The sequence below is a fragment of the Physella acuta genome, unplaced genomic scaffold, assembly GCF_028476545.2.
Source record: "Physella acuta isolate Inbredline_101_S28 unplaced genomic scaffold, ASM2847654v3 ptg001808l, whole genome shotgun sequence".
NCBI lineage: Eukaryota > Metazoa > Mollusca > Gastropoda > Physidae > Physella > Physella acuta.
This window is the reverse complement of record NW_026733318.1, coordinates 148,073-175,000: the sequence shown is the minus strand read 5'-3', so window position 1 is coordinate 175,000 and position 26,928 is coordinate 148,073. Positions and strand designations below refer to the sequence as shown.

The window sequence follows — 26,928 nt, the reverse complement described above, 5'->3', positions numbered from 1 at the left end:
GATAGATAGATAGATAGATAGATAGATAGATAGATAGATAGATAGATAGATAGATAGATAGATAGATAGATAGATAGAGATAGATAGATAGATAGATAGATAGATAGATAGATAGATAGATAGATAGATAGATAGATAGATAGATAGATAGATAGATAGATAGATAGATAGATAGATAGATAGATAGATAGATAGATAGATAGATAATAGATAGATAGATAGATAGATAGATAGATAGAGATAGATAGATAGTAGATAGATAGATAGATAGGATAGATAGATAGATAGATAGATAGATAGATAGATAGATAGATAGATAGATAGGATAGATTAGATAGATAGATAGATAGATAGATAGATAGATAGATAGATAGATAGATAGATAGATAGATAGTTAGATAGACAGACAGCGAAACTATTAGTATTAATATATATATATATATATATATATATATATATATATATATATATATATATATATATATATATATATATATATTATATATATATATATATATATATGTATTATTAGGGGGGGGGGCATAAAAAAATTTTTGCGGGGGTAGCCCTATTTTTCTAGTTCCGCCACTGCATAACTGTCAACACTCTCAAAACCTGGGCGTTACAAGTTTATACCAGGCTGCGTCACTATGTAAATAAACCAGAAATATTTCAAAATACCTCATTCCTCTGACAGACAATGACATACTCTAGAACCAGGATATAGATGTAGACCTAGCATGGCTTTTAAGACTGTCTTATTTCTGTACCGATTACCTCCCCTACCAACCAAGCCCATTGACTCGCTGGAGACGCGCTAATTTGTTTAATTAAGCAAACAGCATAAAATATTTGATAAACTCAGTTTCATATTTGGGCTGAAAAGAGTGAAAGGTGAAGGTCAACGACTTCTTATACACCTGGTTTATTTGTTCTTGTACTCGCTGACGTAACAGTGGACGTACCTCCAAAAGGACATGACATCAATCTTATGTAACAGTGGATCTACATTTCTCATCACCGAAGCAGTGTTTAAAAATCGACATTATTAATTACAGGTAATTTTGAATTCGCCAAGTGGTGAGCACATCTCACTGTAGAACCTGCGTGTCTTTTGGTGAGGACATCTCACTGTAGAACCTGCGTGTCCGGTGAGCACATCTCCACTGTAGAACCTGTGTGTCGGTGAGCACATCTCACTGTAGAACCTGCGTGTCGGTGAGAGCACATCTCACTGTAGAACCTGTGTGTCGGTGAGCACATTTCACTGTAGAACCTGTGTGTCGGTGAGCACATCTCACTGTAGAACCTGCGTGTCGGTGAGCACATCTCACTGTAGAACCTGCGTGTCGGTGAGCACATCTCACTGTAGAACCTGCGTGTCGGTGAGCACATCTCACTGTAGAACATGCGTGTCGGTGAGCACATCTCACTGTAGAACATGACTGTCGGTGCGCACATCTCACTGTAGAACCTGCGTGTCGGTGAGCACATCTCACTGTAGAACATGCGTGTCAAGTTTGAAACAAATGGTTGCGGTAATGAAGCGGGTAAAATTACGTTGGCAAGTTTAGACCTTATGACGAAGCAAGAAAAAGACGGCTGGATTCATACAAAAGTACTGACAAGTAATCAAGTTCAATAAAACCTTATAAAAACGTGTGCAGTTTTTGCGATGATTACAAAATCACTAATTATCAATACAAATAGAACAAATAATATGTACCGTTTTGTTGCATGTTAAAATATTTTATTATATTGAAAAACAGAAGTAATAAAAAAATATTCGTATTGTATTTATACTGGAAGCAACCCATTAGTTGTGTAGCCAGCATTAGTAGAAAGATGTTTTACTTTTACATATTCATATTTTACTTTCGATGATAAATTTCCTTTTTACAAGCTTTTTAAAAATTAATTCTAGTGTCTTTTCTCTTCAAATATTGCCGTTATTTTTGCTTTTACGAAATGTTGGAGGGGGGGGGGCATCGTCCCAGGTCACCTGCTAGATCTATGCGGGCCACAAACCACCCGCGGGTCGAGAATATGTCAGCCTAGAATTTTTTTTTGTTAATGGATTAATTAACCGCCAACAGTTGGAGGGAAATTGTTATAGCACAGATTTCTCTGCGTGAGCGATCAGTACGTGCAGCAAACGTAGGTAACCAGACCAGAGACCAACGTAGGTAACCAGACCAGAGACCAACGTAGGTAACCAGACCAGAGACCAACGTAGGTAACCAGACCAGAGACCAACGTAGGTAACCAGACCAGAGACCAACGTAGGTAACCAGACCAGAGACCAACGTAGGTAACCAGACCAGAGACCAACGTAGGTAACCAGACCAGAGACCAACGTAGGTAACCAGACCAGAGACCAACGTAGGTAACCAGACCAGAGACCAACGTAGGTAACCAGACCAGAGACCAACGTAGGTAACCAGACCAGAGACCAACGTAGGTAACCAGACCAGAGACCAACGTAGGTAACCAGACCAGAGACCAACGTAGGTAACCAGACCAGAGACCAACGTAGGTAACCAGACCAGAGACCAACGTAGGTAACCAGACCAGAGACCAACGTAGGTAACCATATCAGAGGCCTAATTTGTGAGTAAAGTTTTAGTATCTTGTCAGTTTAACCAGACCAGAGGCCTAACTTGTGAGTAAAGTTTTAGTATCTTGTCAGTTTTAACCAGACCAGAGGCCTAACGTGTGAGTAAAGTTTTAGTATCTTGTCAGTTTTACAAGACCAGAGGCCTAACTTGTGAGTAAAGTTTTAGTATCTTGTCAGTTTTAATTTAACCAGACCAGAGGCCTAACTTGTGAGTAAAGTTTTAGTATATTGTCAGTTTTACCAGACCAGAGGCCTAACGTGTGAGTAAAGTTTTAGTATCTTGTCAGTTTTAATTTAACCAGACCAGAGGCCTAACTTGTGAGTAAGGTTTTAGTATCTTGTCAGTTTAACCAGACCAGAGGCCTAACTTGTGAGTAAAGTTTTAGTATCTTGTCAGTTTAACCAGACCAGAGGCCTAACTTGTGAGTAAAGTTTTAGTATCTTGTCAGTTTTACCAGACCAGAGGCCTAACTTGTGAGTAAAGTTTTAGTATCTTGTCAGTTTTAATTGAACCAGACCAGAGGCCTAACTTGTGAGTCAAGTTTTAGTATCTTGTCAGTTTTAATTGAACCAGACCAGAGGCCTAACTTGTGAGTAAAGTTTTAGTATCTTGTCAGTTTAACCAGACCAGAGGCCTAACTTGTGAGTCAAGTTTTAGTATCTTGTCAGTTTTAATTGAACCAGACCAGAGGCCTAACTTGTGAGTAAAGTTTTAGTATCTTGTCAGTTTTAATTGAACCAGACCAGAGGCCTAACTTGTGAGTAAAGTTTTAGTATCTTGTCAGTTTAACCAGACCAGAGGCCTAACTTGTGAGTAAAGTTTTAGTATCTTGTCAGTTTAACCAGACCAGAGGCCTAACTTGTGAGTCAAGTTTTAGTATCTTGTCAGTTTAACCAGACCAGAGGCCTAACTTGTGAGTCAAGTTTTAGTATCTTGTCAGTTTTACCAGACCAGAGGCCTAACTTGTGAGTAACTTGTAAGCCTTGGGACATTTTCCCTGTATACCGCCACGGGGACATTCCCTGTATACCGCCACGGGGACATTCCCTGTATACCGCCACGGGGACATTCCCTGTATACCGCCACGGGGACATTCCCTGTATACCGCCACTGTGACATTCCCTGTATACCGCCGCAAAAAGTCACTGTCTAGATCAGATAACAATCCAATTTATTCGACTTAAAGTCAGCGGTTGACAGTCAGCAAATATTGTCAGCAACTTGTGTCAAGATGTCCTTTAGTTATGACATGTGAATGAAAGATTGTGTACGCGGGTGGGGCGGTGACGACCATACTGATAGGGCGACGGTAACTAACTGAGGAATGTCTTCTTGTTGCTGTCTGTGTGTCTGAGATCTGTTGGATGACGGAGTTTAGTTAGTAAGTTCATGTCATTCGGTGCTCATGTTAAGGATGTGTGGGTGGGGGGGGGGGGGGAGTAAAAAAACTGTTACATGCCCAGCCGTCTTTACAGTCCACAATTACTTAAGACAGGTACCTATTGGCGGCTGGGTTGGCTCAGGGATGTCTTATTGGTACCCATCAGAGCTGGGACCACGGGGATCTGAGACCACTGGAACCTGAGACCACAGGTACCTGAAACCACTGGGACCTGAAACCACTGGGACCTGAGACCACAGGGACCTGAGACTAATGGGACCTGAGAACACAGGGACCTGACTACTGGGACCTGAGAACACAGGGACCTAACTACTGGGACCTGAGAACACAGGGACCTGAGACTACTGGGACCTGAGACTACTGGGACCACTGGGACCTGAAACCACTGGGACCTGAGACCACTGGGACCTGAGGCCAATGGGACCTGAGAACACAGGAACCTGACTACTGGGACCTGAGAACACAGGGACCTAACTACTGGGACCTGAAAACACAGGGACCTGAGACTAATGGGACCTGAGACTACTGGGACCACTGGGACCTGAGACCACTGGGACCTGAGAACACAGGGACCTAACTACTGGGACCTGAGAACACAGGGACCTAACTACTGGGACCTGAGAACACAGGGACCTAAGACCACTGGGGCCTGAGACCACTGGGACCTGAGAACACAGGGACCTGAGACCACTGGGACCTGAGAACACAGGGACCTGAGACCACTGGGACCTGAGAACACAGGGACCTGAGACTACTGGGACCACTTGGACCTGAAACCACAGGGACCTGAGACCACAGGGACATGAGACCACAGAGACCTGAGACCACTGGGACCTGAGAACACAGGGACCTGAGACTACTGGGACCTGAGACTACTGGGACCGCTGGGACCTGAGCCCACTTTTTCTGGACCACTGCGAACATTTAAAGTGAGCAACGTGTAAAATCACGTGTTCTGTGCTACTCCTCTTGCCCATTATATCCATATGCTAATTACACTCATACAAATTGACATTTTCATTAACAAGCAGCTAGAAGGGAGAGAAATGATTTTCTCAGATTAACGTTATTAAAACAATTGCTGCTTGATTTTTACGTGGCTAATTAGTAGCTAGTCCACTTTAGACACCCTACTTACTTCACTCTGCTGACTCTACTCACTGCACTAAAGCTTCTACTAACTTCACTCTACTAAAGACTACTGACTCCATTCTACTGACTCCACTCCACTAAAGCCTCTACCGACTCCACTAAAGCCATTACTGACTCTACTCCACTAAAACCTTTACTGACTCCACTCCACTAAAGCCTCTACTGACTCGACTCTACTCACTCCAATAAAGCCTCTACTGACTCCTCTGTACTGACTCTACTGAAACCAATTTGAGACGCCACAATCCGAGCTTATGTTTGGTTATCTCTGAAGACGTGAGAAAAATACACTTAATGACGTCATTCTATAGATATAAAATCCTAAACGAGGGTCTGGGGCAATCTAGGTCAGCTTATTTGCACATTTTTTAAAAAAAATAATGATTCAACAAAGATTTGCTGTCAAAATGTCTTCAAGCGAACAAATCAACAACAGAAAATATCTTTCTCAGATTTATGTCCCTACACGAACGTCTTATATCCACTCACTCACCAACCCCCCCCCCCCCACACACACACACACATACACCCCCTCCACACACACAGACACACCTAATTGTATTTTAATTGTAGACACATCGCGATGACGCATGACCTAATTACAGAGTCTAAATTCGGTTTAGTTTGTGTCCAGAAAATCCTCGCGTAATTTCGGAAACTCTAGCAATCAAACAACACGATTTCAATCAAAGTCGAACTTTGACCCGCAATTCACGCTCGCCTATGGCGTACAGAATCACCAGCTGACGACATCCGATCCAGGTGTATCGTTTGGTCGCTTCAGCGACCTGTCGCGGTGTAACGCTCAGTCGGACAGCTACCGTCATACCCGTGGCGTCATACAGTAGGAATTGTGCAGATCAGTCGGACAGCTACCGTCATACCCCTGGCGTCATACAGTTAGGATCTGTGTAGATCAGTCGGACAGCTACCGTCATACCCCTGGCTTCATACAGTAGGATCTTTGCAGCAGAGACTAAGTTCAGCGCTCAGCTTTCTGTTGGTAGGTTTTACTTCACCTCGGTAATTACGATACTGTAAGTAGAACGTCAGTTGGTTGTGCGCACAATACCAGTTGTAACAGTACTAGTGAGTTGGTCGTTCACACGATACCAGTTGTAACAGTACTAGTGAGTTGGTCGTTCACACGATACCAGTTGTAACAGTACTAGTGAGTTGGTCGTTCACACGATACCAGTTGTAACAGTACTAGTGAGTTGGTCGTTCACATGATACCAGTTGTAACAGTACTAGTGAGTTGGTCGTTCACACGATACTAGTTGTAACAGTACTAGTGAGTTGGTCGTTCACACGATACCAGTTGTAACAGTACTAGTGAGTTGGTCGTTCACATGATACCAGTTGTAACAGTACTAGTGAGTTGGTCGTTCACACGATACTAGTTGTAACAGTACTAGTGAGTTGGTCGTTCACACGATACCAGTTGTAACAGTACTAGTGAGTTGGTCGTTCACATGTTACCAGTTGTAACAGTAGTAGTGAGTTGGTCGTTCACATGTTACCAGTTGTAACAGTACTAGTGAGTTGGTCGTTCACATGTTACCAGTTGTAACAGTGCTAGTGAGTTGGTCGTTCACATACCAGTTGTAACAGTACTAGTGAGTTGGTCGTTCACATGATACCAGTTGTAACAGTACTAGTGAGTTGGTCGTTCACACGATACTAGTTGTAACAGTACTAGTGAGTTGGTCGTTCACACGATACCAGTTGTAACAGTACTAGTGAGTTGGTCGTTCACACGATACCAGTTGTAACAGTAGTAGTGAGTTGGTCGTTCACATGATACCAGTTGTAACAGTAGTAGTGAGTTGGTCGTTCACATGATACCAGTTGTAACAGTAGTAGTGAGTTGGTCGTTCACATACCAGTTGTAACAGTACTAGTGAGTTGGTCGTTCACATGATACCAGTTGTAACAGTACTAGTGAGTTGGTCGTTCACATGATACCAGTTGTAACAGTACTAGTGAGTTGGTCGTTCACATGATACCAGTTGTAACAGTAGTAGTGAGTTGGTCGTTCACATACCAGTTGTAACAGTGCTAGTGAGTTGGTCGTTCACATGATACCAGTTGTAACAGTAGTAGTGAGTTGGTCGTTCACATACCAGTTGTAACAGTAGTAGTGAGTTGGTCGTTCACATACCAGTTGTAACAGTACTAGTGAGTTGGTCGTTCACATGATACCAGTTGTAACAGTGCTAGTGAGTTGGTCGTTCACACGATACCAGTTGTAACAGTACTAGTGAGTTGGTCGTTCACATGTTACCAGTTGTAACAGTACTAGTGAGTTGGTCGTTCACATGTTACCAGTTGTAACAGTACTAGTGAGTTGGTCGTTCACATGATACCAGTTGTAACAGTACTAGTGAGTTGGTCGTTCACATGATACCAGTTGTAACAGTAGTAGTGAGTTGGTCGTTCACATGATACCAGTTGTAACAATACTAGTGAGTTGGTCGTTCACATGATACCAGTTGTAACAATACTAGTGAGTTGGTCGTTCACATGATACCAGTTGTAACAGTAGTAGTGAGTTGGTCGTTCACATGATACCAGTTGTAGCAGAGTACTTGTGAGTTGGTCGTTCGGACGATACCAGTGGGTAAAAGGTAGCTCAGTACTCACCGAAAAGACGTTGTTTGCTACATGTAGTCTATTATGTAGGTAAAAAGTAGCATTGTCGGCAAAGTATAGCAGGAATTATTTGCGTATTTTTAAATGTACAGGTAGTTGTTCATTGGTAGCTGGTTGGGTTGCACCTATTTACTGGTTGAGCTGTTGTGGATGTATATATATATATATATATATATATATATATATATATATATATATATATATATATATATATATATATATATATATATGTATATATATACTAGCATACCCGTCCCCGCGCATTGTCGCGGGGATAGAAGAAAGTCTGACGAAATATATAAGAATGGTTTCATGAATGCGTTACCAAACCTATGATCTTAGACGCGTGACCTTGTTTTCTAAAACTGAGTTATTTAAATGTAAACAATGCCTGCGCTTCTATCATAAATATCGGGACACGGGTTTACCTACTGTACCGCATGAAAACCTTGAGTATACGTTAATCACTCACCGAAATAATGTGGTAGAACACACTTCGGTGACCGCCCATGTGTCATGGACGTAGAGGGGTGCTCTCGGGAGTCCCCGATTACACTACCGCAGAGGCTCCATAGTGCTCGCAGGGGAACCCAGGGCACTTCGGGTCGTGCAATCTACAGGGCGCCGGCGGTTGCGCCTGTTGAAGTTTTAACGCTGAATATAGTAGTACCCCTTACTCGCTATGCAGGACGCACGATTAACGGATGCCAAGTGCTAACATAGCTGCTCTTGAACTCTGGGCGCCAAACTGTGTATTGATGAAAATCGTATCCTCCCGGGCGCCGCTCATTTCAAATTTTAATTATTTTGTTACCAGAAACCTTCCCCTGAGTATTCCCAGGAGTATTCTCGTCAACTCCTTAAAGTTTTATAGCACTCGGATGAAAGGTGTCGAACCGCATCTGACTTTCATTTTTTTTCAATATACTGTATATAGAGAAGAATCGCACCCTCTCGGAGCGCCACCTTTGCGAAATTAAAAAAGATTGTCTTACAGAAACCTCCTCAAGAGTATTCTCAACAACTACCCATAGTTTGATGGCGATCGGATGAACGGTGTCAAACCGCAAATGACTTTTATTTTTATATGCCGTATATAGAGAAAAAACAAATCGTGCCCTGAAAATTAAATTCCTCACTCCGGGCCCCTTACGACGCGGTGTGTGACCATTAGATACACCCCTGATGCAGGTTATTTAACCAGGTGTTTGTGTTTAACTATTCCAATACTGGCGAGGCCTACTGGGGATTCCCCTTTGACTGATCCTGACTGGCATGTTTACCATCTTAAAGTTATAAAATAACTTCAATGAATTCATTCAGATCCGGTGGTTTGATTACATCAATAGATATCGGAATTAAAACCCCTTATCTTCACACGTTAGTGAATTACAAATGGGGGGAGGAGGGGAGATAGTAATGACAAAACAAGCAAAACTTAATTGATCTTAATGGCCTTGAGATTTATTTCTTGTACTGAGGTCACACTAGCCTGATGCCAAACATAAATATCTAACCTTCAAACAGCCGTCCCATGTCTGATGTTAAACATAGATATCTAAACTTCAAACAGCCGTCCCATGTCTGATGTTAAACATAAATATCTAACCTTCAAACAGCCGCCCCATGTCTGATGTTAAACATAGATATCTAACCTTCAAACAGCCGTCCCATGTCTGATGTTAAACATAGATATCTAACCTTCAAACAGCCGTCCCATGTCTGATGTTAACCATAGATATCTAACCTTCAAACAGCCGTCCCATGTCTGATGTTAAACATAGATATCTAACCTTCAAACAGCCGTCCCATGTCTGATGTTAAACATAGATATCTAACCTTCAAACAGCTGTCCCATGTCTGATGTTAAACATAGATATCTAACCTTCAAACAGCTGTCCCATGTCTGATGTAAAACATAGATATCTAACCTTCAAACAGCCGTCCCATGTCTGATGTTAAACATAGATATCTAAACTTCAAACAGCCGTCCCATGTCTGATGTTAAACATGATGTTCTCTCAGGTATTTCTCCACAGAAGCACGTCTACTGCCACCGCCCCTACGCGGACGAAATAGAAAAAAATAAATCATATATAATTCAAATGCCTTCTCCCCCCCCCCCCTATGTTTCGTCCCTTCCCTAAGAAGATTGTCTAAGAGACACGGCAAATATAGATATTTACCTCTTATGTCATCAATCTAAACATTGTATTTTATGTCCAGTGTTTCTTCCAGACTTTTTTCTCCGGGGTGGGGGAGGGGGGCACTTGAAATTTTCGGCGGGGGGGCGGCAGACTTTTTTCGGGGGGGGGGGGGGGGCGACACTGTTAAAAGTATAAATTTTCTATATAAATTATATAAATTTCATTTCGTTTGGGGGGCGGTATAGATGCCTGGAGAGATGCCTGGAAGAAACTCTGTTTATGTCTAACCAAAAAGACCACAATAGCGGCCTAATGTTCCCTGTTAAAATGCTTGTATGATATGGTTGTTGACTAAATGCCCGACATCTGTTAAGATGTGTGTATAATATGGTTGTTAACTAAATGCCCGACTTCAACTAGCTAACGTCGATGCCACCTAGTTAATACAGAAGTTATTGCCCCTTATGTTAGTAAATAAATGTAGACATTTAAATTGAATCTATATGACTAAGGTAATATCTAATGAGATCGTCATTAAACTAAAATCAACTCATTACACACAGGAAAAAAACGGGCAAAGTGATTTAAAGAAAAAGCAAGAACCAACTCGTCTTTTATTAAGAGACCAGATCATATTATTCATGATGAGAGAATTCGGGCCCAGCCTACATACATCCCGTGTTATTTAACAATTGTATAGCCCCCCCCCCCCCCCCCCCATAGCATGACTCATGGCAATTAAACGATAAACCGCCACCCGCTATATCCCGCTAGCTAAAGACGCGTATCGAGTTAGATCATCTATAATGGTTACCTGTAACTGGATTCGTTAGTGAATGAAAATGTGTTTTATTTTTTATTTCTCCCAGTTTGTAGGCCAATCTAAATTTATCTCAAAACTTCCGGGAAGAGAATCCAGGAGAGAGAAAAGTGTAGCATATCTATTATCTAGATCAGTAGAAGTGTTTCGTGGTTATTCAACGGTTCAATCCACCGAATTTCGTCCGTTACGTAGATAAACTAGGTCGCTCGCTGACTATCCCTCCCCTAATCTTGGAGCTCCCCCCGCCTCCTCCCCACCCGGCTGTAGGTGCCCCGGTTCGTGTCTGTCAGAGGGAAGAAGGGCTGGCCGGTAAATGTCAGTCTTCTCATGTAGTTCCCACGGTCAGGCTCGTGCTCCATGTCATGTCAAGTAAGTCTGTCATTTCATGTGTCATGTTATGTAAGTCTGTCATTTCGTGTATCATGTCAAGTAAGTCTGTCATTTCATGTGTCATGTGGCAAGTAAGTCTGTCATTTCATGTGGCATGTCAAGTAAGTCTGTCATTTCATGTATCATGTGGCAAGTAAGTCTGTCATATCATGTGTCATGTGGCAAGTAAGTCTGTCATTTCATATGTCATGTCTTCTCTTTGTCAGCTCATATATCAATACTTTTCTAAGCTGTGAAATTAATTTCACCTACAACAGAAATTCGCGAACTTAGTGTTCGGGAACTTAGTATCGTGTCAAGGATTCATTTTCTACCAGAAGTTAATTGTATGAGGGGGAGGGACAAAGAAGCTAATAATTAAAACGGATGTCTACGTTAAGTGTTTCAGCGATAGTCAACAATGCGCACCACGTTGTGTAGATCAGGTTCAGTTTAGTGCAGGCAACGTTCAGCGGTTACTGTAACAGTCGTATGTTGTAGTATCAAGCTGTGAATTACCGGATACAGTGCCGGCAAGCACCGTGTAACAAGCGTGTGGTGTAATGTCAGACCGTGAACTGCCGGACACAGTTCCGTCAAGCACTGTGTAACAGGCGTATGTAGTAGTATCAAGCTGTGAATTACCGGACACAGTGCCGGCAAGCACCGTGCAACAGGCGTATGTAGTAGTATCAAGCTGTGAATTACCGGACACCATTCCGGCAAGCACTGTGTAACAGGCGTATGTAGTAGTATCAAGCTGTGAATTACCGGACACAGTGCCGGCAAGCACCGTGCAACAGGCGTATGTAGTAGTATCAAGCTGTGAATTACCGGACACCATTCCGGCAAGCACTGTGTAACAGGCGTATGTAGTAGTATCAAGCTGTGAATTACCGGACACAGTGCCGGCAAGCACCGTGCAACAGGCGTATGTAGTAGTATCAAGCTGTGAATTACCGGACACCATTCCGGCAAGCACTGTGTAACAGGCGTATGTAGTAGTATCAAGCTCTGAATTACCTGACACATTCCAATTCAGCTCCATGTTATGAATAAGCTGGTCTGAGCTGCATAACATTAGCATGAAAAGCCAGCGCTACGTGTTAGTAACGGGGTAGACACACTCGAACTTTACCCAGCTAAATGAGCGTGTTTCGCCATTCGTGTAACACGTTATGGTGTGTAGCGAGCACATCAAGTGATGAGCTATTTATAGCCGACGGTGTTTACGTTTAGGGAGCCGACTAGCTCGATGGAGTAGCCTATGTTACCGAGTCGGACACGTTGACTGTCTTAAACAAATCCGACACGAAACTTATGAAACTGTATCAGTGCTCCTCTTCATCCATTCTCATCTTATTCAACTTTACACTTCAGTCTCGGCTACACCGTTGTCGACAAGGACAGGATTTTAATGTGTTTGTTACAACAACAAAAAAATGTGCATAAGTCACCACCCGGTTAGCTTATCATAGAATGACAACAACAAAAAAAAATGAAGAACATGAAGAGAGACAACTGCTGCGGCGAACCTTCGGGATTATCGCCCCTATGTAAACATCGCGACGCTAGCGGTGTTTAAATAAAGCCAGGGTTGTGGCAGAGTTGTTGCACTTGAACACAGCCCCTATTTGCTGGATGATTAACCCGGTCTGTGGTGGCACTTTATCCACACGTAGCCAGCCTTGGTGGATCTATGTAGGCTTTTCCACACAAACATAATATACACCTAATATATAATACACATATACATACAAATACACATACACACACACTTTTTTATATATATATATATATATATATATATATATATATATATATATATATATATATATATATATATATATATATATATATATATATATATATATATATATATATATATATATATATATATATATATATATATATAGGTTCCACTATCATATAGAAGTAAACTATAGATTGCGCTTGTAAGCCAAAAACCTTCAAAAATACCTCGATTAGAAAGTGACTGTAAATTTAAAAATTGACTTAAACTGATTTCGATTATTTATTGTCCATTGCATTTTCTTTCAACTACTCGAAAAAGATCAACCAGTTAGATGTAAATAATAAAAAGCGAAATTATTTCAATATAAATGGACTTTAAAACGATTTAAATGTGCTAAACATTAGAAGAAATATTTAACTCTTGTCATTTACTGATCTGGTTTCTACAGCAATGTTTTGTTTTGTTTATATAACGATGAACACAGTGAAGTTGGAAAAACGATGTATATTTTTTTCTCTGACGATTTCTCAGTAAAAAAAAACGTGAATTGGTACTGATTGAAAAGCATACATACCGAACTAAAAGCTTTTAGGTGCGGACACATATTTTTCTCAATGCTGGGTGATTTGTTTGCATGCAGTTAAAAAAATAGAATCAATAATTTATCAAAGTATAGGAACTACACTCTAGTGGTATATTGAAAAGGTTTTGTACATGTGACTATGTCATGTGCTTCTTTATTATGTTCATTATACTTAGGGCTTATCCTTTGGTACATTCATTATACTTAGGGCCTAGGGCTTATCTTTTAGTGTATACTTAGAGCTTATCCTTCAGTGTATACTTAGGGCTTATCCTTCAGTATATAATTAGGGCTTATCCTTCAGTATATACTTAGGCCTTATCCTTCAGTATATACTTAGGGCTTATCCTTCAGTATATACTTAGGGCTTATCCTTCAGTATATACTTAGGGCTTACTGTGGGTTACTTACATATGTTGTTTTCTATCCCCAGACTTACATTATGTTGTTTTCTATCCCCAGACTTACATATGTTGTTTTCTATCCCCAGACTTACATATGTTGTTTTCTATCCCCAGACTTACATATGTTGTTTTCTATCCCCAGACTTACATATGTTGTTTTCTATCCCCAGACTTACATATGTTGTTTTCTATCCCCAGACTTACATATGTTGTTTTCTATCCCCAGACTTACATATGTTGTTTTCTATCCCCAGACTTACATATGTTGTTTTCTATCCCCAGACTTACATATGTTGTTTTCTATCCCCAGACAAGTACCAAGTCAGTGAGACGACAGAGAGCGCCCCACCCACACAGAACAAGCCTTGTAAAATGGGGTGGAAAGTCTTCGGCCTCGTGACCAGCATCCTCTTTTTGGTCATCGCTCTCTCAATCACCGCCATCACGCTGTCCGGGCTCTCTGGGAAATCGGACGCCGCCCCGACACCGCCAACCGTGGACACGCCGTACGGGCGGTACGTGGGGGTGCCAGATATCAGCAACTTTACTGGGCAGAACTTCGTCACCTATAGGTCTATACCATTTGCCAAACCCCCTGTTGGTACCCTGAGGTTCCAGCGCCCCCAGCCCCTGGAAAGACACGAGAGCACCCAGATTCTCAACTCCATTACGTTCAAGGTCTCGTGCCTGACTGAAACCAAGTTGAACTTTGCCCCCAGCGCCTACGGCGAAGACTGCCTGTACCTGAACATCTACGCCCCTGAAGTCAAAGACCCAGCCTTGAAATACCCAGTCATGGTCTGGCTTCACGGTGGGGGCTTCGTGGCGGGCTCCACTTTTCCTGACCCTATTAAGCTGATGTCACGTGGTAACGTGATTGTCGTGACTGTCAATTACAGACTCTCTGTCTTTGGTTTTTTGACGACTATGGACAACTCGCTTCCGTCGAACAACGGGATCTGGGACCAGTACATGGCGCTGAGCTGGGTGAAAGAGAACATTCAGTACTTCAATGGAGACAACGGCTCCATCACGCTGTTCGGTCAATCTGCAGGCGCCATCAGCACGGGCCTGCACTGTTTCTCGCCCATCTCCTCCAAGCTTTTCCACAAAGCGATTCTCCAGAGTGGCTCCGTCACGTCCATCATCACGCGCAACGCTAAGCAGAGGGCTCTGGAACTGGGCGCTAAAGTGGGCTGCAGTCAGGCGCAAGGCCAGGCCTTTGCTGATTGCCTGCGTCAGGTGAGTGCCTCGACCCTGCTCAACAACAGCATCCCGTCTGTGTACAACATCTCCCTGGCCCAGAGGCAGTCGGACTTCCTCTGGCAGCCCGTGGTCGACGGTCAGATCATTCCATACGAGCCGTTGACCATGCTTAAAAACTTGACCTACCTGCGCGAGATTAACTTCACAGGCAAGGATTATCTCCTGGGGACACAGTACAACGAGGGCGGATTAATACCCGAAAATTTTCTGAATCCGGTAAAACTAGTCGAACTGTCCAAAGTTGAATTTTTCAAGGACCTGGTGACCTACTTGCTGTACGCCAGGTACGGGATTAAAGACAGCGATTATCCCAGGCTCAGGGACGCCGTGTACACGTTTTACACGGGTTCGTCTAGTCCAGCCACGCCCTTGAACTCCCAGTTTGTCCAAGACCTGGCCGGGGATGTCATGTTTGTCGTCCCCGCCATCGAGACGGCTCTAGCACTAACCAGGTCTCTCAACCAGACGTCGGTGACGTCACCAGACTCCGCCCAGCCCAAGGTTTACATGTACAAGTTCGACTACTGCCCGAACCCCCAGGAGGCGACCCGCTTCCCCTGCATGACCCACGGCTCCGAGTTCTCGTTTCAATTCCCCAAGGCTCCCTTCTCTGACGTCACTCAGGAAAAGTTATCGAACACCTTCATCGATCTTCTCACAACTTTTGCCAGGAGTTCGAACCCCGAGACAGTGGTGCCGAGTGGCTGGCCGTTGTTCGAGCCGGGAGATCAGCTGTACCTAAGTCTAGATGAGAACCCCGCTAGACGGCGCTACCCATACGACTACAGGCTGAAGTTTTGGCTTGACACTGTACCAAGTTTATTAAACTAGTGGCCTCACGCTCATTACATTAGTTCGTGTGTGTTTGTGTATATGTCTGTATGCATGTTGGCGACATCTAGTCTAAATATACTGTTCCACTATCATTTGTTACCAACGACAACGGTGTTCCATGTTGAGTAGCTCTGTTTCCAGTAACAGACATGTGGAATGTTGTAGGCTAACGATTTTGCTACTTTGGCGTTCTATCATTTATGTATGACTTTATACGCCCCATTTCATTGGACTTACTTGATGAAAATAACTATTGTTCTAAGAATCCTGTTCACAGCTGTTTATATATAACGACTACAGCTCCAAAATTTTGTGTGCGATTTTCAGGTGGTTTACGTACCTCAAATCATCAAGCATTAAACTTGACGACATAATTTCTTGTATCTGATCATCAAGCATTACACTTTACGACATTTTTTTTTAAACTCGAAATAAACCACAAGTGGTCAATCTCCGCATCAACGTGTGTCGCTCTCCACACTGTCATTCAACTGTCCCCTGTCAATTTGACCACCCCTCTCCACACTGTCATTCAACTGTCCCCTGTCAATTTGACCCCCCCCCCCCCCCCACCCCTCTCCACAACGTTCATTCTTCGTTTTTAAATTTGGTGTTGGAAGATGTTCCCTCCAACACAATTAAGTATTACGTGTCAAATTGTTAGGTGCCATATAGGCCGTTGACTCTAATTTCAGCCTGCTTTTCTTTTTGGATTTGCTTCCATAGCCTTTGTCCAACCAAGAACAAACTACATGGCAGCAGTTGTTTGATATAGGAGTTGTCTCTCCTAGAAGAGTGGCTGTCGAGCATCATCTTCCGGGGTTTCGAACACGGGATTTTTTTAAAGTTCAGCTTAACCCCAACACGCCGACCTACAAATGTCATTCAACTTTGAACACCCCCCCCCCCCCCCCCCAACATTCAACACTTAACGCCTTTTTAAAAATAAAACGCAATTCTTTCTGGATATTGACTCCACTAGAGCAAAAAACAGTTTGCCTCTTATCTTTATAATCTGATAAGGATATTTGTGGTCCAACTATCTCAATCAGCACTTACTCTAGCTCAGGGGAGACAACTCCAGTAATCGTGTAGGTGGCAAGTTATTTTCATTTCTTGGCCATTTAATAAATGCAAAAAGTTTAATAACGCAGTGGTATGGGCTGAAAAAGACATTTTCAACCCGAACTTTGTTGTAACAAGACATTTTCATTCAGAACTTTGTTGTAACAAGACATTTTCAATCCTCAGTTTGATGTAACAAGACATTTTCACTCAGAACTTTGTTGTAACAAGACATTTTCACTCAGAACTTTGTTGTAACAAGACATTTTCAATCCTCAGTTTGATGTAACAAGACATTTTCACTCAGAACTTTGTTGTAACAAGACATTTTCACTCAGAACTTTGTTGTAACAAGACATTTTCAACCCTCAGTTTGTTGTAACAAGACATTTTCACTCAGAACTTTGTTGTAACAAGACATTTTCACTCAGAACTTTGTTGTAACAAGACTTTTTCAATCCGAACTTTGTAGTAACAAGACATTTTCACTCAGAACTTTGTTGTAACAAGACATTTTAATTCAGAACTTTGTTGTAACAAGACATTTTCAATCCTCAGTTTGTTGTAACAAAACATTTTCACTCAGAACTTTGTTGTAACAAAACATTTTCACTCAGAACTTTGTTGTAACAAGACATTTTCAATCCTCAGTTTGTTGTAACAAGACATTTTCACTCCTCAGTTTGTTGTAACAAGACATTTTCACTCAGAACTTTGTTGTAACAAGATTTTTTCAATCCGAACTTTGTAGTAACAAGACATTTTCATTCAGAACTTTGTTGTAACAAGACATTTTCAATCCTCAGTTTGTTGTAACAAGACATTTTCATTCAGAACTTTGTTGTAACAAGACATTTTCACTCAGAACTTTCTCATAAAATGTCTTTCTTTAATTTTACACAGCTTTTCACACGAACGAATTGAAGTCTTGCTGAATTAACTCTCTCACAGAGACAAACTTGCTCACACAAACAGACAAACCTGCTCACATAGACAAACTTGCTCAGACAGACAAACGTAATGCACACAGACAAATTTGCTCAGACTGTGTAAACACAGACATTAACCTCTCTTTAAATCACAGAGCTTAAAGCCAAGACGCACTTGATATAAGAAATGTCAACTTGACTAAAAATTGTTAACATACTTTTAAAAAGAACACTTACTAAAATAAAATCCTATGCTAATATTTGATTATACCAGACTCCGACCATTGTCCGGAAAACGTTAGACGGCGCGTGTTAAGCGCGTGTTTTATTGGCCTGTGTTTGATCTAGCCATTAAACCGTGAACTCCACATCAAAGATGTGTTAACACAAACACATTTGTCAACACAGGTCGAGTGGCAGAGCACATGATCGCTGGATCGTTAGTCATGTGTTTGGTTCACTGACGATTGAACTTCGACCTCTGGATGTTCTGCCTCGCTCCATCACGTAACAGCTGTTCTAATGATACAAATACACATGATGTTATTTTTGGCTAATGGAAATGTGACAAGTTTAGTGGCGGGTACAATGACAAGTGATGTTCATCAAGATTCAGACTCAATAAGACTAGTCCAAAAGGGGTAGAAAAATTAATTTAAGCTGCAGTATTAAATTATATACAGTCAAAAGTTAGGAAAATAAACGACTGCAAGGCTTTTCACATTGATTTAACTATTTTCTATATCAATTTTGTGGCACCGAAATAGAAAATCTAATGAGATAGTAACTGGTAAGAAGCTCCACAAACCTTTTCAATTTATTTATTTGGGAAGGGGGTGGGGCGCTTTTTCAAAGTCAGGAATAACTATAAATAGAATGGGAGGGAGGGGCGCAAAAATGTATAGTTCCCCCCCCCCCCCGGGCGCCGGAATCGGTCTCTACGCCTCTGTCTCGAGATCGGATAGCGGGCTCGAGTCTGTAGGACGACCCTTTGTCCACTAAACTCTGATGGGTACCTGACTCATGTTAGGGAAAACATAGCTGAGCCAGAGGCGTAGCGACCCTTCCCGGCGCCCGGGGACAAACTTTCGATTTGCTCACCCCCCCCCCATCCCTCAAACTTTTGATTTACACCCCACATCCCCTCGAACTTTTGATTTACACACCCCACTCAAACTTTCAATTTGTTTTTCCAACCCATTTTGGCGCCCCCCGAAGGTCGGCGCCCGGGGACATATGTGCCCCCCCCCCCTGCCCCGTCCCCCCTCGCGACGCCTCTGAGCTGAGCATAGTGCTGACCACACTAGCTCTCACAAGCCAAGGTCTCTGAAATAGATTAACTCTACTTCATCTGCCCCATGTGTCTTGGGCACGAACGTGAAAAGAACATGGTCTAGTTTAATACAATTTTATTTATCCTGTCACAACAATCTTGAAAGACATAGTTAATCCTCACAAAACCAAAACCTACCGAAATTATTTTTTTAAAAGGTGTGTGTCAATTTGGTAAGTTCGGGACTTACGTGCAGTAGTGCCTATTAAACTACATTCACTTCAAAAACGTGTCATACAAAGCATATTGTCTTAAAGGACTAACAAAGGGGATCCGGACAAAAGGCCGACATGGACAAAAGGCCGACACGGACAAAAGGCTGACATGGACAAAAGGCCGACAAGACAAAAGGCCGACTGCCAAAAGGCCGACAAGACAAAAGGCCGACTGCTAAAAGGGGGGGGGAATAGTGATATTTTATGAATCGTTTTAGGATTAATGGAGTTCACCTTTTTTGTGATGTGTGACAAAAGGGTGTTGGGGATTTTTTTTTTTAAATAGTCTTTTGAGGAAGGCAACCAAATTAAATTCTAAAGGGGAGGGGTAGATGGTTGCGTGCAAAATTTTATTGTAATTGTAGTCAATAAAAATAATTCCGATGTCAGTTGAACTTTATCGTAAGAATTTAAAAAAAAAAAGAATATTGAATTTTTAATCATTATATAGGCTCTAATATTTCTTTTTGGTGATAAAAATTATAATTTAAATATTAGCCCAAATGCAATTTGAATTTTCAACGTAGGCATATGAGGTAAATAAATACTAAATTATACTGCTATAATTCTAAAGAGTTAACTACCCTTAATATGTAGCTCTTTTTCTTTGCAGCATACGAATGTAAAGTTCATTCAATGATTGGGGGAAAAAAATTAGACCAAAGTTCTTACTAGGCTACACATACTAGATCTAGATTCTAGGTCTTTCTTTCTATGTAGCTTAGCTGTGACCAGTATGACATAGCAAAACCAAAATAAAATGACAGCGCTGGTGAGCTTATCACCTTTGCAGCAAAGAAAAGTATCTGCAATCATCGGTGCATGTGTAGCTGACGCTGCTGGTAAGAGTAAAAACTAAAAGTAAAAGTTAATATTAATAATTCTTTTTAGGTGCTTAAAATCGGCTGAGGCTAGATCTAGATCTATCTAGATCTAGATCTAGAATCTAGTAATGTAAGAAAAAGTTGCCTCATTGTTATGTTATAAGAATATAAGGCTTTAATAGAAGTATTTAAGCCAGTAGCGTACGCAGGGGGGGAGCAGGGGGAGCGGCCGCTCCCCCTCTGGCCATTTTCAGCAAAGTGGCGCCTTTTTGGAAACTTTTTAAACTCAAAGTTTTAAACAATGATATTTGTTAAAAAAATAGTTTTGGTCGGCACATTTATGTAAATAACAAGATTTCTTTTCATGCAGCAATTAAGCATTATTGTACTAGTCTAGTAGTGTCTTACAGTTTGGGCGATAGTGATTACGATTACAAATTATATGAAACAGTTACAACCCCCCCTCCCCCATGGACCCCTCTGTAAAAAAATATTGTCATAATACCACTGCTACTTATTTAAATCTATTTCTGTAATATATATTTGTGTAATTTATATTTGTGTAATATATATGTATGTTTAGAACAGTCATCTAAATACTGACGCTAGGTTCACTATGAGTTGGTTATCACCCCCCCCCCCCCCCCACACACATCACCACCACAATGTCACACCTAGGAATACACTGGGTTGGATAATTGACCTAAAGTGAACGGACAGTGGTGAATGAAGTTGAACCCCCCCCCCCCCCCCCCCCCCCGAACTGATCTGTCAAGTACATGTAGAAACATGCGTAATGATGTACCAAAGTACCATGCCGCCAGAAAATTAGCTTTTTAAACGTAAAACTCTGTGAATATTGTTTTTGCAATTACCAGTAAAAAGGTGTGTGATCAATATAGTGATCTAACCCTTACCTATCACTATGTTAAAAAAATGATCTTTAAAGAACACAAAGAAGCAGTAGTTAATTAAAATGTATGATCTGAGCTAAAAGACCGATACTTAGTTAAATGTAGGCTGATATTCCGAATGTTTTTCTAATACGTCGAAAAGCGTGCTTTTATTCCAACTCAGATTTTAAAAACTTTCATTATGCTATAATACTTTAGCATTTATGATGACGATATATTAAATTCTGATTATAGACAAAAACTTTTTGTAAACACGAATAGTGTTAAACAATTTCATTATATTCTAAAGTAGGCCTAATTATTTATTTGTTTTGACATTTATAATTAAATGTGTAGATATATACTTATTTATATTAAGATAGTGATTATTTCCCCTATTTCACTTGGCTTAAATAATTTCCCAGGAATTATTATGTAAGAATTTTTTTTTTAAGAATTACAAAACAGATTGTGTTACGTTCATTGTTTTTGGTTGTAGTGTATATATATATATATATATATATATATATATATATATATATATATATATATATATATATATATATATATATATATATATATGTGTGTTTAGATTGATACCATTTTTGTTTTGTCGGCCTACATTGTGTGTTTTTTCTTATTTCTTCAGAGTGCTACTTTCAATTTATTTTACATCATAGCGAAGTAATGGCATACAGCTAGAATTATATATATATATATATATATATATATATATATATATATATATATATATATATATATATATATAGGCCTATATATATATATATATATATATATATATATATAATACACGTAGGCCTATATAGAATGTGTTAAAAATTCGGCGCCTTTTTTTGCTCTTTTCGCTCCCCCTACAACGGAAACCTGGATACGCCTCTGATTTAAGCTTATAGATTGACGAATCCAAATAGCACCTCTTTGGAGCGATTAAGTTAACAGAAATAAATAAAGTCATGAACCCAAGAACTTAGAAGCCTTGCAACTTATTAAACTTATAATATTAAATATATGAGTAAATACTTAGATCTATTATACTAACATTAATCATTTAAATACACTCAATGAGTACAGAGAATTTATACTGTTAGCACATACCCCCCACCCCCCCCCCCCCCCCCCCCCCCCCCCACGCGCATAAAGTGTTTAATATTTTGCTTGCGATTATGGTTGGTAATGGGGAAAATCCTTGAAAGTGGACGCATAGGGGTGGGGGGGGTGTCTAAAATCCAAATTTTAGTGGATGTCGTAAATGGATGACCTCTCAGTCCGAAGCGTTAACATATGGTAAGTAGTAATATCAATAGATTTAATATTAAAAACTGCTAAAGTTACAATGGAGCAGCTGGGACAGATAGAATGACTCACATTGTAAGGCCCTGTTTTGTAAACCAACAGATATCACTTTATGATGTGATCTTATAAAATCTACTTAAACTTTAATCTGCCTATGATGGGGAATCTGCTCAATTAGGAAATCATGAGTTATTATGCATTTTTTTGCTTTTATTTATAAAATGTTGACTAAGAGAAAATAAACGGATTAAAATGGAAACAAGAATTCAAGATTCATTGATTTTGTTATAGCTATTACTAATTTAAATTATTTTAAAATTTAAATTATTTAAGCAGGCATGCCTTTTTGAAATAGTAATATATTCTTTTTTTTTCTTAATTTACAAATGGTTTGGATGCCTCCTGAATGTCGACTGTAGAAATTGACATTTAACAGACCAGATATGCCTATTCAGTCGTCCGTGAATCTTTTTGATGCAAAGCTCGATGTTTCTGTTTTGTCTTTTACTTTTTACTTGTATTATTTATAATGAATACAATAATTTAAAAAACTGTGAGTGTGAAACATGCATGTTTGAATAGTTATAATAACTAGAAAGAATAAAGTGTGTACTCTTTTTCTCAAAATGTGGAAAATATGTTAGATTAAGTCTATAAAACAGCTGAGGGCCATTTTTACATTTGTTGTGCAAAATGAACATTTTCACTTTCTGCTGTTTATGAAACAGTACATCAAAAACCATGTGCTTTTGCAAACATATTAACCCCTTCCATACCATTTCCAAATGTATTCATTGAAAAAAATTTCCCCAGCACAACCATTGCACTGGATTTACAAAGATGAAGATATGCAAAATGTTATAGGAGATAGGGAGGAAATAGAATTCACAACACCATCAGCTAATCCTTTTTATAGAATAGCAAATGGAAGAAACACATGTTATGGAGACCAAGCCTTTGTAATGTTAAAATCATTAGTAGATTCAAAGGGTAAGTCATGCATGAAAAATAACTATCTTTTTGTGCAATATATATATGTTTGTGTGTGTGTAAAGAGAGAGGCAGATTTAGAGAAGCTGTATGTGTTGTTTATCGTTATTTAAAAATTTAAGACATGATATATTCACCCCAAATATTGGTGGCCAGGAGTGACTTATACACTTAACAATTTCTCTAGTCTGGTCACTTAAATTAAAAGTGAACAGGAAGAATTGTTTGAATGATTATGACTTTTCAAGTATTTTTATTACAGGGCTAGATGTTGCTACATTGATACAGGACACTTACAACTTCTTTGGGCCAGACTCAGAATATGAAAGTAAGATCTAAGTTTTCAATCTTTTCTTCAAATGGTCTGGTTTCAAAAGGCTTTTAAGGAATAAACTAGATAAACAGTGTAATTCTATTGGATATTAGCCTGTTGGTAGGGAGCAAAAAAAATACACTACACCTAATCGCCCTGTTAGTCCCAACACATTCCATTCATCCTGCGAATTCCTTGCAGCACTGTAACAACCACTCCCAATAACACCAGTTATCTATTGAACAACATAGCTATCTGTAGGAAAGCACACAAAAAGACTAAGCTGTCTCAATGCTCCTGAATACCTATAAGAATTCATGTAATGTACATCATAAAATCTGCAAAAGTTGGCATGCACCACTCATGTACATCATTAGTAAAGGTGCAATAATACATTGTGTCTTCATTATCTTTGTTTATTTATTCAAAATCTCAAAACTTTAAACCTTATAACCTTTTCTTATATTTTTTTTATTTTACTGTCCAGGTCCTTTAAATGATCTACCTCTACCATTTTGACTAATTTTCTGTTTACACCACATAACAAGTTAATAAATTACCACAAAATCATCTACAGACTACATTACATTTTAATAAAATGATAATACATCACTATTAGCAAAGTTCTTAAACATTGTTAAATCATGACACAGAAATAATGTGTTATTTATCTGATTCATTTGCTAATACATGTGAGATTGTTTTTTTTTTCCTTAGCTTCACAGACAACATATCCCCGTAATGGCCCTTATCGTCATGGATCTATCAGAGATTTTTTGAAGAATATTTCAGAAAATAAAACTCCACCTGGTAATTATTTTAGTTTATAATTGATTTATATAAAAAGGCACCCTGATTGTTTACAGTACAGTAGCATTTTATTTGTTATAACATTTCACTGGTTTACTATGAATATCTAATAAGTTTTTTATACATCATTGACCAGGTTCTGCTGAAGATGATCAAATAGATTGTGTTGTAAGGATCATTCCTCTAGTAGCTCTATATGCTGGACACCCAGACATGTTGATGAAGGTGGAGCAAGGTCTCAGAGTTCTACAGGAATCTGATATGGCTGTAGCTACTGGCTTGGCAGCAGCAAGGTAAGCTGAGTTTTTATAATTTACTGAATCCCTTGTGTCCTACATTTCATGTTGATGGTTCAAAACTGTTTACACTTTTAGAATTCTGGAGCAATACATTTTGCATGAGAGCCCTGGAGATGTCTTTCAGTCAGTGGTAGAAGCTCTACGTGACCCAAACCGTAAATGTCCCCAGGAACTTGACAATGCTATTATAGGACAAATTCGGCAAGTTATCAAGGAAAAGGACACTAACCATTTTCAAGCCGTCAATAAGTCTTTCAAAAAGAACTGACGTAAGATTTGTCTTTTTTTTTTTTTTTAAATTTTCATTCTCTATGTCATGGTGAAAAATCTGATAAGAGTGTAGTTAAATTATCTTCGTATTTTTCACAGACTTGCCTGAATCCTTTCAGTCCACACTACATGGTTTAATCAGTGCAACTAGCTACGTTGATGGTATTCGCACCACTATTAGAGTTGGCGGTTGCAATGCCTCACGCAGTGGGTTTATTGGTGCATGTATGGCTGCTAAGGTAAAACTTTTAACATACCGTATTGTTTAAATGCTACATGGCTACACTTGTAGACTATATTATTTTTGGTAGTTTGTGTTGATTTTTAAATAGTACAGTTATTAGTGATAAATCCTTACACATAATATCTGTTCAAAGTTCTATAAATTAAAAAGAAAAAAATAAATTATCAAGCAACTAATCTTTTTTGACCTACTACAAATTGTTTTGGCTCACTATAAATTGTTTTCACTTGATATTATTTTTAAAAAACATTTTTCTTCAGGATGGCCTTGAGACGATCCCTGAAACCTGGAGAAATAAAACCTTACAGTACACACAAGTTCTAGAACTCTCCTTGAACCTGTTAAACATTCCTGTGTAGCTGCTCCACTCTACGAGAAAGTCTAACTAGAGATGTTTTTGTAATTGTAACCTAGGTTATTGTTTACTTATGTTTGATGGTTCAGGGTAATGTGAACAGATATTTTCACTTTATTACTATTAGCCAGTACTAAGATATTTTTTATCATCATTTATTTTACTCTCAATCTTTAATTAATTAGTGACATTAAATCTTTTGCAAATACTTTTTTTTTAAATTGTTTATAAAAAACGTAAATGTGAAGATTGTATGATGACTTAAAGAGAAAAATTAACTCTTTAATTCTGAAGTTTAATATCTGTCCATTTGTGTTTACACAAACAATTTTAACAAAGAGTATAAGCTACAACATTTGTTTTAAATGTATCATTTCTCAAAATAAAAATTTGATAAAATATTCAGTATGTTTATCCCTGTAACTTGAAGTTGCTTAATTAGAAGTCAGATCTCATATTCTGTATTACAGTTTTCAATTTTTAAATGGCTGCATACTTGACAAGAAGGATATTAAAACAGAAATGATTAATTAACCTGAGAATGTTGGAGTGTTGAATCATCTGATCAAGTCTTTTGTGACAAAACATCACTTGCTGGGTTTTGTCTTTAGTTTTTGTATCATTTGTGTGAACATAATTTTGCAAGAAAATGAATAGACATATAACTTAATGCTCAAGTAAAGTACTGAAAGTCCTGTCAGACATAAATAAAGACTCAAGTCGATTATGCATGCTTAAGTGATAATTGGATGAGAAATTATGAAGTTGGTCCTCCATAATTTTTTAAATCACAAAAGCTGTCCACAACTTTCAAATAAATATGCAACTAGTTGAAATTATAAAGATAACGGAAATAAGAGTTATCTCACTTAGGTACTTGTAATAGCCATTATTCTACAAACATGTCTTTCATCATTTGGTTTCATATAAAATATACAGTTAAACCTTAACATAACAAGTGCCCTAACATAAAATGTTTTAGGTGAGCTGTTGAGTTAGCAATGTTTTGCATTGAAATTGAAGTACAAGTAAAATTTTATATATGAAGAAATGCCTTAGTGGGTT

The 26,928-nt window shown here is 39.4% G+C and overlaps 2 protein-coding genes across 11 annotated transcripts; both read left to right on the top strand.

Annotated features, from left to right (window-relative positions):
* The first annotated feature begins 2,098 nt into the window (after positions 1-2,098).
* LOC131930591 (fatty acyl-CoA hydrolase precursor, medium chain-like) lies at positions 2,099-16,020 on the top strand. 10 transcript variants are annotated; one of them, XM_059287146.1, is made up of 3 exons: positions 2,099-2,176; positions 2,979-2,987; positions 14,220-16,020. In XM_059287146.1, the coding sequence occupies exon 3, from the start codon at positions 14,282-14,284 to the stop codon at positions 16,004-16,006; it is 1,725 nt and encodes a 574-aa protein (XP_059143129.1). In that variant the 5' UTR covers positions 2,099-2,176; positions 2,979-2,987; positions 14,220-14,281; the 3' UTR covers positions 16,007-16,020. The 10 variants fall into 10 exon arrangements, with proteins under 10 accessions (XP_059143129.1, XP_059143132.1, XP_059143137.1 ...); XM_059287149.1 differs by lacking the exon at positions 2,979-2,987 and adding an exon at positions 2,817-2,825; XM_059287154.1 differs by lacking the exon at positions 2,979-2,987 and having other exon boundaries at positions 2,138-2,157.
* Positions 16,021-20,226: 4,206 nt separating this feature from the next.
* LOC131930595 (crystallin J1A-like) lies at positions 20,227-26,268 on the top strand. Its single transcript, XM_059287160.1, is given in 8 exon segments — positions 20,227-20,393; positions 23,396-23,572; positions 23,835-23,900; positions 24,603-24,695; positions 24,832-24,988; positions 25,070-25,263; positions 25,364-25,503; positions 25,769-26,268. Coding segments are annotated over 8 exon segments (1,008 nt in total). The 5' UTR covers positions 20,227-20,311; the 3' UTR covers positions 25,868-26,268.
* The last annotated feature ends 660 nt before the right edge of the window (positions 26,269-26,928 follow it).